Raw genomic sequence first — 11,426 nt, 5'->3', positions numbered from 1 at the left:
TAGAAAAAAGGAAAGTTTTAAGCCTAATCTTAAAAGTAGAGATAGTGTCTGTCTCCCGAATCCAAACTGGAAGCTGGTTCCACAGAAGAGGGGCCTGAAAACTGAAGGCTCTCCCTCCCATTCTACTTTTAAATACTCTAGGAACAACAAGTAGGCCTGCAGAGCGAGAGCGGAGCGCTCTAATAGGGTGATATGGTACTACAAGGTCATTAAGATAAGATGGGGCCTGATTATTTAAGACCTTGAAGAAGAAGAAGGTTATTTGCTACTTCAGTACGAATTTTGTTCATTTTCACAGAGTAAAAAACAAAAACAAAACAAAAACCTACAGCTTCACCGTGAAAACATAATCGTACATTTGATATTTGATTGAATTTTATTGTTTTACCTTTGGGGTGGCACCTGGGGTGGCCAGTCTGGTTGGGGGGGTGGCCTGTGCCCCCCCAGGCCACCCCGCTGGACACGCCATTGGAAATCCGGAAGCAAAAAAATCGCAAATTTTATAAGACAGTTTTTTTTCCTGACAACCAATTTTTTTCAGTCTGTTTCAACATATGTATTTCTATCATTTGTAAATTTCTGAGCATCTGTACTGATATATCATTAAATGTACTTTAAAAACCATTCACTGCGCTTTTCATGGCCTCATATTGGGCCCAATATGTAGTACAGTACAGTACAGTAGTTGAATGACTAAATACATGTATTAGTGTGATTAGCATGTTGAGCTGCTCAAGGTTTTTTTTTCTTTCTAGAAAGTACAATGCAAAGTAGGGAATGAAGTACAAATACTGAAAGTCACCCATTTTGTAACTGAATACTGCACTGTAAATACTCTTTTTAAAGTAATGTTTTGTTCATTTACATGATGACTTTTTCACATTTTACTTAACTGCAACTACACCCTCCATGTATTTATACACCACTTTGCATTTAATCATTAGTTATTAATATAACTCTGGCTCTCATCCAGAGAGCCCTCACACCCAACCAGTCACGACAGATGGTAGCCACCTCTGAGCCCGAGGTTTCTTCCTTTGAAATGGGAGTTTTCCCTTCCCACTGTTGCCAAGTGCTCACAGAGGGTCATCTGATTCTTGGGGTTTTATCTCTAATGTTGTAGGGTCTTTACCTTATAATATACCATGTCATGAGGTCACTGTTGTTGGGATTCGGTGCTATATAAATAAAACTGAATGGAACTGAATTTGTACTTTATTGTTGTAACTGAGTAAACTTACCTTAAGGACAATTTTAATTTCAATCACACAATAAAGATCCCTTAAATGTCACACATTTTAAAGAGGCATACAATAGGCCTATATATATAATTTTTGGTGAATTTGACCACATGTCCACTCTTACCTGTTTCTTTTTGCTCTCTCTTTGCTGTGTTCATCCTACTCTCTCCCTCTCTATCCACCTCTCTCAGTCTTTGTGCCGTCACCCAAAACTTAAACATAACAGTGAATAAAAGGCGTACACTGATCCATTTCAGTTTATAGCAATATTAAAGCTTAATGCAGGCTGCTGCTGGACAGGTAACATAATTTTGACTTGCTGTCACCTGGAATGTTAAAATGAACTGATAATCTCTAGTGATTTGGGGTAGCTAATGTTGGTGACACTATTTAGAGAACAAATAAAAATAAGGGGACACTTTATAAGTCACAGCAGCATCCTCATCATCGGAACAGTTTGAACTATGTTTCAGTTTTAAATGTCCATCACTTATTTCTCAACATAAAATTACAAATAATGTGGTATTATCAACGATTATGGTGCATAATGTTCTGAATTGAAATCAGAGAAAACTACACAAGGACAATGCTGAGCACCATTACTGAACTGTACTGAAGTGTGACTGAACAGCAGTTCACAAATGCAAGATAACATTCAATGCAAAGATTAAAAAAACAAGATCAATATGTTTTCTGAGGCCGAGCTTGTTTAAGATGGGAATTTTGGAGTAACACGTTGCCATCCAGATGACGTCTTTTTCAGGTAAGGTGTGGCTTATGTCAAGAAGCCAGTTCCAAATCACTTTCTCCATGTATTACTCCATGCCAAACTGGTCTACCTTTACCTGTCACCCAATAAAAACACTGTAGGGGAAAAATTACAACAAAAACAAACTCCCACTGCAGAATTTTAAAAAGCGCACACATTAGTCTTTTATTTGTGGTAAAGTGTTATTGTACACTGTAGTAAAGAGAGTTCTTCTTTCACTGCTGTGAGCAGGCCAGTCATCATGTTCTTGGGTTACATCGGTGCTGTTTGCATTCATTTGTCTGTGGCCTGCAGGCGCGTCACCTGGCTGAGTGATCAGCCTTATGTAACCTGGTGCTCCTAAGTAAAAAAGCTGTTAACGCCAGTTTCAAGAAACACTTCATGAAAAACCGTTTATTTTAGAGCTGTGATACAATCACAAAGGCACAAGCTGTGATCTGAAGGGTCACAACTAAAGTTAAACACAATTTTTTTTTGTTTTTCATACACACAAACAAAGTGAAAACAGAATGGGAACAGGGTAAATGCAGTACACGCTGCTAGGTTTGAGAAACTATACAATTGCATCTGAATGAAACAGCAGTTGGTTCGTATGAAAATTAAAAATTCCACACTTACAATAAAAAATATATTTTAAACTCTGATTTGCTCTTACTGTTGTGTGATTTCACAAAGCAAAGTGTATATTTATACATATCTGTTGACATCACACCATAAGAACAAGCTGAGTGTTGTACAATCTTTTGATGAGTGAGTCATAAGCATGATAAAAATATAACTTACTGACATTTTAATGCTGACAAAAACATTGACCTTGACATGAAATAGAACCTTTGGACCTGACAACTTATTAACAATCTTACTACTGTGAAATGTAACATGAAAGCTAAATAAATAAAACATAGTCACTTCGCTAACACTACCACTAGCAAACTAGCACACTGCTTCAGCACAGCTTTCTGTTAAAAAAAAGTGATCAAATAGTCCTGAGTGCAAAAGGGAAAGAAGTCATTATTGCACAATTTCACTTCACACAGTCTAAAGAATGCTTTGTGTATGAGCTGTCCATGCTTTGGCAAGAAAGTTATGACCAAATCTGATCACGGCTGATCTGCACAGCTCAAGCACGATCTCTTCTACACAGCACTCGCTCTTCTCTGTGGACACTACAACAGACCACAGTCTTCTTTTAAGTCTCCTCCAGGAGTTTCTGGAGGTTTTTCTGAATCTGTGGTGTGGAAAAAACAAACGCAAGTGAGGGATACTTTATAATTCACAATTATGTTAAACATGTTGATTAGCTTAGCTTAGCATAAAGACTGGGTCCTTGAAGGCAACAGCTGGCTTTGTACAACTGTGGTTAGATTTAAAATGTGACACCATCAATCATCATTTCATTCCCAGGAAAATATTTCTGAAGCCAAGACTTCTGAAATTTCTTTTTTCTAAAATGTGCATCTTAATAAAAGTCACCTTCACCTTAGTCTTACTGAATCTCTGTTTTTCTGTTTTTTGTACCTTTCTGTTTCTATCAGAATGAATGTAATGTAAATAAAAAAAATACTATAAACAAAAAAACCAAAATGTTGTGGTTTTACAAGGAGTCACATTTCTGGGTGTGATGTCATTAAAATGGGGGCAAAAAAGATGATCCTACACTCGCATCTTCAATCCAGCTGCGCCAGGTTACAAAGGTCAAGAGGTGCACACACGCGTACAAGGATTGTCACACGGTGAGCGCTTTGGCCCCAATAATTAAATCCATGTGCACAAATAAATATTTAAGTAGTAAATAAATATAGTATAGTCGTTTTTGGGGTTTTTTGCACTTTATTATGACAGCGCCATAGTAAAGTGCATACTGCATCCAGGACAGAAACAATTGCATTATGCTGTTAACACAACTTCAGCTCTTTGCAGGCACCTGCACAGATAGCATGCTAATGCTAAGCTATCCAAGAACCCAGAGTGATGTTAGCTGAATGAATCCTGACCCCAGCCTAGCAGCCAGACTCTGAACTTCAACAGGTACTGTCTGATGACAGACTGATGAGCAGTCAGTCTGCAGCCTCCTGTTTGTGATCGCTTTAAAGCTTCTTCATGCTGGTTTTGATCTTTGCTTTGTGTTCATATCTAAGAGAAAGATCATATTTGTGTCCTTACTGATGGCGATGGTGGTGACTGTCAGGCAGGGTCAATGAGAATCAATAACTGATATTGAAAGTGGAATCAGTTAAATTCTTATCAATTCCCAGTCGTGCTTTCTTTCATTTACTACATTAGCATTTCTATGTCGTTTAGAAAAATGACTTCTTTCTCATTAGGGTTAAAAGTGTAGTTAAACTTCTGTACAGTAACAAAAAGAAGAGTTTCACTGGTTTGGCTCGCTTAAGATTAAAGTGGGCTGTATGTGGCCCACAATGTAAAATGAGTTTGCTATCCCTGGTCTGTCACCCTTATACATGTTTTTAGTATTTTCACCTGTTTCAGTATTAAAGGGAATCCTGACTTTGCGATCAGGAGAGAACAGCACAGTCAGTGTCAGTCAGAGTGACAGTAAAGCAAAGAAGGTACAATTTATTAGACTGGATTCCCTGGATTTGTTTTAGCATTACTGGTTTATGTTACATTTTTCTATCACACTGCTAAAAGTCTCCTGTCAACAGTGCATTGCGCAGTACTGACTGTCTGTGTTGATTGCATTTACAGCTGCTTGGAATGAGGCAAAGTGCACTAGCTGCAGAGGGACATCAATATTAAGATGATGTCAGATGAGGAGGACAGCACCTCTGAGGGCACATCCAGGCACAGCTGCTTACAGCTTTCCGGTGTGATTGGCTACTTTAAAATGCACTAGTTTGGCCAGAAGTTATAACCCGACCAATATATTGGCCCCGCAGCTATTTGCTGATATATCAGTATCAGCATTTGTAATGGCCAGTAAATACAAATTTAAAGAGTAAAGAAGCAACAGGAAAAAAAAAACCTGCAGCTACCTTAAAGCTGTTTGCACAGTTTGTCCACCAGGGGGCACTCTGCAACACAACAATAAACAGCTGATCCGAGCAGAATCGGCCAGAAGGTAAATGAGCGACTTGATAGCACAATAACGGAAGAATATTTTTAAACTGTATTGTCATATAATCTTAGAAATAACTCGTAAGTTACTTTAAATAAGAAATGCTATGAATATCTATTTTGTTTCGGATATCTGAGAAAATATCAGCCAATACTCCAGATTTCTTAATCACATAAATATCAGTATCAGTCTTAAAAATCCTATGTTGTTCAGGCTCTAATTATTGCTTTGCTGACTCTATTATAATGACAAATCAGCCAGATCTAGTTTGCAATATTTTAAGTTCAAATATTATATCTAACAATACAATTTTTATTAGCACCTATAACTGCTGTTTAGCTCACAAAATCTGACAAACCTTCTCCAGCTTGAACAGGTTGGTCGACAGTTCCCCGTAGATCTCAGCATTCACTTCATCCTGTGACCTTTGGCTCGCAGTGTTGCTGCATTAAGATTTACACCAAATTATTAACCAAATAATGAGAAAGTTGCGCTACCTAAGAAAAACCATGCATTTGGAAATGTGGTGAATATGTGTATTTCACAATCCTTAAAGTTTCTAAAGAAGTTTAAATCCTTACTTACTCACTGTACATATGTTCTCCTGTTGAAACCAAAGAGTTCAAACGTTGCTCGAGAGCCACAATCTTGAACGCCATGTAACAGGAGGACAAGACAAGAACGCCGACTCTGTTAAATACACAGAAACACAGTGAAACACGAGGATTCAAATCATAGCCAAAAAGAACAGTCACTAAGCCAAATGATTTAAATGATTTTGACATCCTAACAAGTGTCTGTCAGACTGCTCGGGCTTCTCAAATTCCACATAATGAGAGGCTGCTCACAGAAACAGATAGATGAGGAGGATGGCTTGTAATGACATCGGCTGTGAGGACTTGTCTTTTGGAGAAGCTCCCCGCGTTGGCTTGCTTGGGTCTACATGTGAAAGCAACAAAGGAAAAAAATGAGTATCTCTGGTAATGTTCATCAACAAGGCAAGGAACTATTTAGAAAGAAATAAAGAAATGTTACAAATACTTTATGATACAATGTCAAATTTCTAATTTCTGTGTTCTGCATCTGTTTCCACAAGACACGTGTGCCTCTAACTGTAGCATATACAACAGTATGAGTATGTCAGCTGTCTTTAAACTTGGTCTTTAAACTATTGGTTATCAAACAAAGAAGATATGACATGCTGACTGGTAAGCTGGGGTGTGATAGCGGCAGGCTGGGATATTGAGCTGTTCTCAGGCCTTCTTTTGTAGTTTGCAGATATAATGTACAAATATAATTCTTCTAATTTTGTCAAAATAGGTTTTTTAATAAAGGTCAGTGGCAAAAGCGTGGATTATCCTGATATCCAACTGAAACTTTTCCGTTTATCAACATTCAATAGCTCCTGCTAAACAGTGAAATCGAAGACTACAGAAGCATTAACAACAAAGCATCTTTTCTTTTTTAGAAAGCCATTATCAAAGTACCGCTCTTGAGGGCGGGTCCGTGCTTTTGGCTGGGAGTCTGGAGGTGAATATCTGCGTGGACTGAAACTTCTCCGCTCTTCGCTGTGTTCATAAATGTGCCTGGGAGGCCGCTGAAGTCTGCTCAAAGCAACAGAGAAAAACGCTGTGACTCCAGTGGCTGGCGACTTTGAATAAATGTTAAGAGGCTAACAAGCTCGCAAATGTGACAAGTCCTTTTAGTCTGTAAAATAGAAAAAAAAAAAAACTAATTGTGTCAGTGCTGATGGCTGTCATTGAGAATAAAATGGAGATTACGTTAATTATTTAATGAGATTTCTTTCTGTGAAAAGTGTCTTCACTATAATAAAAACAAAGTCCCAGAGGCTCACTTGGCTTGACTCCAGCTAAATACTAAAGGCTGTCTAAGCCACAGTGACACCTGACACCCCTTACAGAGACAAACAATGACTCTACAAACTGTGTACAGTAGATTAGAGCGAGTACACAGTAGCTATATAATTACACAGGAGGAAAGAAGATGGGTGACACACCAGCTAACTTGTCATAATCTGGAGTCTGAGACCCGGAGCTGCTGCTCTCCATCATTTCCTGCCGTCTCTGCTGCACAACTCCATCGAGGTCAGAGAAGTCTCTAGAAAAGTCCTGCAGCCCACATGAAACATGGGTCACCACATACAATGTAGGCGTTGTATCACATGAAAACAAGCTATGTGTATAGCTCTTTCTATCGCAACAGAAAATAACAAATAAACATCTCAGAAAAAGAACAGACCCCTTACTGACCAGAGGAAGTGACGATGGGCACTTGATTCTGAAGCTGTTTTCACAAGAGGAAGTCACGGGGCTGCCACAGGACTTATCCACCTGTAATGACAACAGACTTAGCTGGTATTGACTTATGAAACTGTCTGCAAACAGTTGCCTATTCAGACAGAATCCAGCAGCAGAATTCATTTGGTTGTCTGTTTCTATGCACACAACGTGCAGAAAAATGAAGTCACTCCCTCCGTTTTGGTTAGACGCTGCCTTTTCACTATTTGCTTTAGCAAAGTTTTCATCTGCATTAGCAAACAGTTGCCTATTTAAACACACGTGAGGAAAAAAAGCTAAGCTAGAGTTGTGTGTTTACAGGCATTTAGTGAACATATTTCTCTCTGTTTAGCTGACTAAATTAAAAATCACCCCCTTCCATTTGCTTGCAACTCCTGCATTGAGTACCTGGCTCTTTAGCAGCTAAATGCTAAACTGTCTCTGTTAGCTACTTGCTAACTAGTTGCTAACTTTTGAATTTTGATACTTTTCAGTACTGGGCCTTTGCTAGAGCCCAGTATTGGATTTAGACACAATTTAATATACACAGAGTTTACAGTGTAACAAGAGAGGAAGCCGGAACACACTAATGTTTAATATACTGCGTCCAAGATACAAAGTAACTTCCGGTAACTGCCCAGTCTTAAAGAAACACAGAAGAGAAAGAAAGTACAGACACTCTCTAAAAAATGTAGTTAATTTGATTTATTAAAGTGCAAAGAACATGACGTGTTTCAGCAGTAATGCCTGAATTATGGTTCAGCAGGAACTCTAACTGGAACGTTCCACATGACCTGACGAGCACATCTCGACAAATGTAACAACACCTCAGGTTTACGTAGCCTGCAATGACTCGAATGGTGTGGAAGGTTGTGGTGCAGGGTGAAGAGAAAATGCTCAGTGTTTTTGTAAAGTAATATATTCTAACTTACAATGGTTGTGTTGTAAATTAGGACGTAGATTTCCTGCAGAAGACTAAATGTAGCTAGCTAATGAATACCGCTAGAACAAGTTGCATAACCCGTATAGAAGATGCCATTTACCTCTAAATGAAGGCAGATTGACTTCAGGAGCTTGTAGGTGGCGTTTCGAGAGAGGAATGACACAAACACATGCTGGAAAAGAGAGATTTAGCATCACTTTCATTTTAATTCCATTTTACTTTTAGCATATACTGCAGAAGCGGCATTTGGTGACTGTGGAGATAAAAAATTCCCCTTTTAACAGGAAGTAAATGGTAAATGGCCTGTATTTGTAGAGCGCTTTACTTAGTCCCTAAGGACCCCAAAGCGCTTTACATTTTTCAATCATCCACACACTGGTGATGGCAAGCTACATTGTAGCCACAGCCACCCTGGGGCGCACTGACAGAGGCGAGGCTGCCGGACACTGGCGCCACCGGGCCCTCTGACCACCACCAGTAGGCAACGGGCAAAGTGTCTTGCCCAAGGACACAACAACCGAGGCTGTCGGAGCCGGGGCTCGAACCGGCAACCTTCCGATTACAAGACGAACTGCCGACTCTTGAGCCACGATCGCCCTATTGACTTCTAACAGAACAAGACTCAACTACAGCCCCCCATCTGCCAGGTAGCGGGTTGAGAGGAAAGTCGGGGAAAAGCTGACTGCATCAAATGCTTTCTTACCTGTTCACTCGGAGTTTCGATCACGAGGGCGTTTGGCACTAACAGCGCTGTTTTCGTTTTTTTGATAAGTGTCACGGACATCGCCGGGATTGAAATCTGTGAAGGACAAGACCTCATGTTCTTTAACAAACAAGCTAATCGCAAAGATTTCAGATAAATTCCTCACTAGAGTTAACAGTGACGTACCTTGGTATCTTTGCCAAAGACTTTGGAGTGGAAGCAGATCCAGTTATCAGAGACAAACAACTTGCCCTGATACAAAATATCTCTCTGGAGGGCACAAGTGTAACCTGTTGGTTACATTTTCACATTAATACTGTCACATTCCTTTGTTTTTTGCCTGAAAGCAAAAGGTGAAACTTACTTTGCTTGAGCTGCTCATCTTTGCTGACCTCCTTAAATAACTTATGGAACTGGGTGTTTGTTTTTGACAACTGAAAGGCAAAGTTTTAAATTAAGAAAATGGCAAATGTATATACATAAAAACAGTTTGGGGTTTGGTGGTATTTGTCAATGGATCAGTATGTGGGTTGTTTTTGTTGTTGTTGTTCTTTTACCTGGGTAGGCTGCCATTTCTTCCTTTCAAACTTTGTTTCTAAGTCACATGGACTTAGCACTGGCAAAAGCTGCTCCACAGGTTTCAGTCTGGCAAATGAAAGGTCAGTGTTTACAGTTAACTATCATGGCAACACCTGAGGAGGACGAGTAACAGTAACTGCAGAAGGAAAAGTACTGTCACAGATTTATAACTCAAACTATCACTAAACACTGTTATCAGGCAAAAAAAGTAAACCCCTCTAATTTGGCTCCGCAGCGTGTCATACGTGGTTAAGTAAAAGCTGCTTGAACAGCAGCAACATAATCAGTAAACAGCTCTCTGGTCGTGCAGGTATGTAGGAGGATGGGCGCAGCTGCAGAGCTGCAGTTAAAATGGAAAACTAGCACATTTTGAACTAAAAAAACAAGTCCAAAAAAATCCTTTCTTTTCACTTTAATTTAGTCCTTTTATGTTTGACATTAAAATGAACTTGTTATTAATTTATTACTTGTCATTAAAGGTTTATATAGTGCTTATAAACAATAAAAATATACACATTGTCCACCTGACGCCGAGTGGTTTCCTCCTGCTCTTGGACTGGTCAGACGCTGTCTCCAGACAGAGCTGGAGGTCCCCAGGTGACCTTCCGTGCTTCCGCTGCCTCCCTTCGCCTCCATTGTCCACCTCAGACCTGCAGACATGACACAGTTAAGTCGCTGCTCTCTGTTCTCCTGGGAGAAGCTGGCAAACTTGTGCCGTAGCGAACACCTCTCACGTAATCTTTAAACGTTCTCAAAAAGCAGCTGCCTCAGGTTTCCACTTGTCTCTCCCCGTGCTCGTATTACCCGGTGTTGCTGTAATGGTTTATATCACAGGAACAAAACATGTTGGGGCACCGAGATTCTGGAGATTCCCATTCAAACGCACAGAAACATCTCTTTGAGTTAAAGAGACGGGGCAGGCGTAAAATTGGCCTTCGGCGCTACAACATAACTTTTGCCATCTGGAATGCAAATTAACCCTATCTTGGCTGTATTTCGTGCCACGTACTCGCTAAATTCGTGCTTTTACAGAGCCAGCAGAGGCCTTTAATTCAAATCCACACTCTGAAGCAGGATGCAGATGCAAATAAGCCCAACGCTTAAACCCCCACCCCCATCAATCGCTTTCCCCCAACTTAAACTGAAAGGCAGCCTCGGGCCCTGGCTGCATCTTTCCCACACTCACGTCGAGCGGTTCCCTCGGGAGTCCTTGCAGGGAAGTTGTTCTGCTGAGAATAACGGGGTCAGAGGTCTGTCCGCCTGCTCGGTCATCAGTACCATATCTCATACTTCTGCCATCGGCTTCTGCTTTCGCTCTCGCGCCGCAGATAAGGGAGAAGCTTCAGGAAGGATTTAAAGTTTGGGACAATCGGTCTGTGGACCAAGAAGCCACACAGAGGAGGAGCCGGGAAGGGGGAGGGAGCAGCTGGGACCAACGTCAGGAGCAACAGGGAAAGAGCAAAGAGGACTCCTGCTGGGACAGGCTGTTATCTGCTTGTAATAAAATGCTCACGCACACTAAATGTTACGTCAAAGCTTTGCGTAAGCTTTAAGTGAAGGTTTCCAGGACTCCTCTGAAAGAGTGACTGTTTCCCTCACCAAATGTTTATACGCTTAAAACTCCAGAAATGTGATTGTACTTATGGTAGACCTCCAGCAGAGGGCAGCAGAGTGTAAACTGTGATAAATGTGTTTTCAAGTGAGATTACCTGAAACTATTCTCTCGGTTAACCGTTCACCAAAGATCGCCTGTGTGCCGAAAAATGATTCCCAGTGTTTCTATTTGTTTTCTATTTGTAATGCTTTTGCTTATAC

General features: G+C 40.3%; 1 protein-coding gene across 1 annotated transcript; it reads right to left on the bottom strand.

Moving 5' to 3' along the window:
* Positions 1-2,388: 2,388 nt before the first annotated feature.
* On the bottom strand, positions 2,389-11,216 carry LOC309711297 (GRAM domain-containing protein 2B-like). The gene is made up of 14 exons (XM_082541527.1): positions 10,798-11,216; positions 10,136-10,261; positions 9,590-9,677; positions 9,397-9,466; positions 9,219-9,322; positions 9,033-9,128; positions 8,430-8,501; positions 7,360-7,440; positions 7,107-7,218; positions 6,577-6,693; positions 5,938-6,028; positions 5,675-5,779; positions 5,448-5,532; positions 2,389-3,238 (listed from the first exon to the last, which is right to left on the bottom strand). Exons 1-14 carry the CDS (start codon positions 10,890-10,892, stop codon positions 3,200-3,202), a joined length of 1,281 nt encoding a protein of 426 aa, XP_082397653.1. The 5' UTR covers positions 10,893-11,216; the 3' UTR covers positions 2,389-3,199.
* Between the last annotated feature and the right edge of the window lie 210 nt (positions 11,217-11,426).

The sequence above is a fragment of the Aulonocara stuartgranti genome (genome assembly GCF_965226115.1).
Source record: "Aulonocara stuartgranti genome assembly, chromosome: 7".
Taxonomy (NCBI): Eukaryota; Metazoa; Chordata; class Actinopteri; order Cichliformes; family Cichlidae; genus Aulonocara; species Aulonocara stuartgranti.
This window is presented reverse-complemented; position numbering and strand designations above follow the sequence as displayed.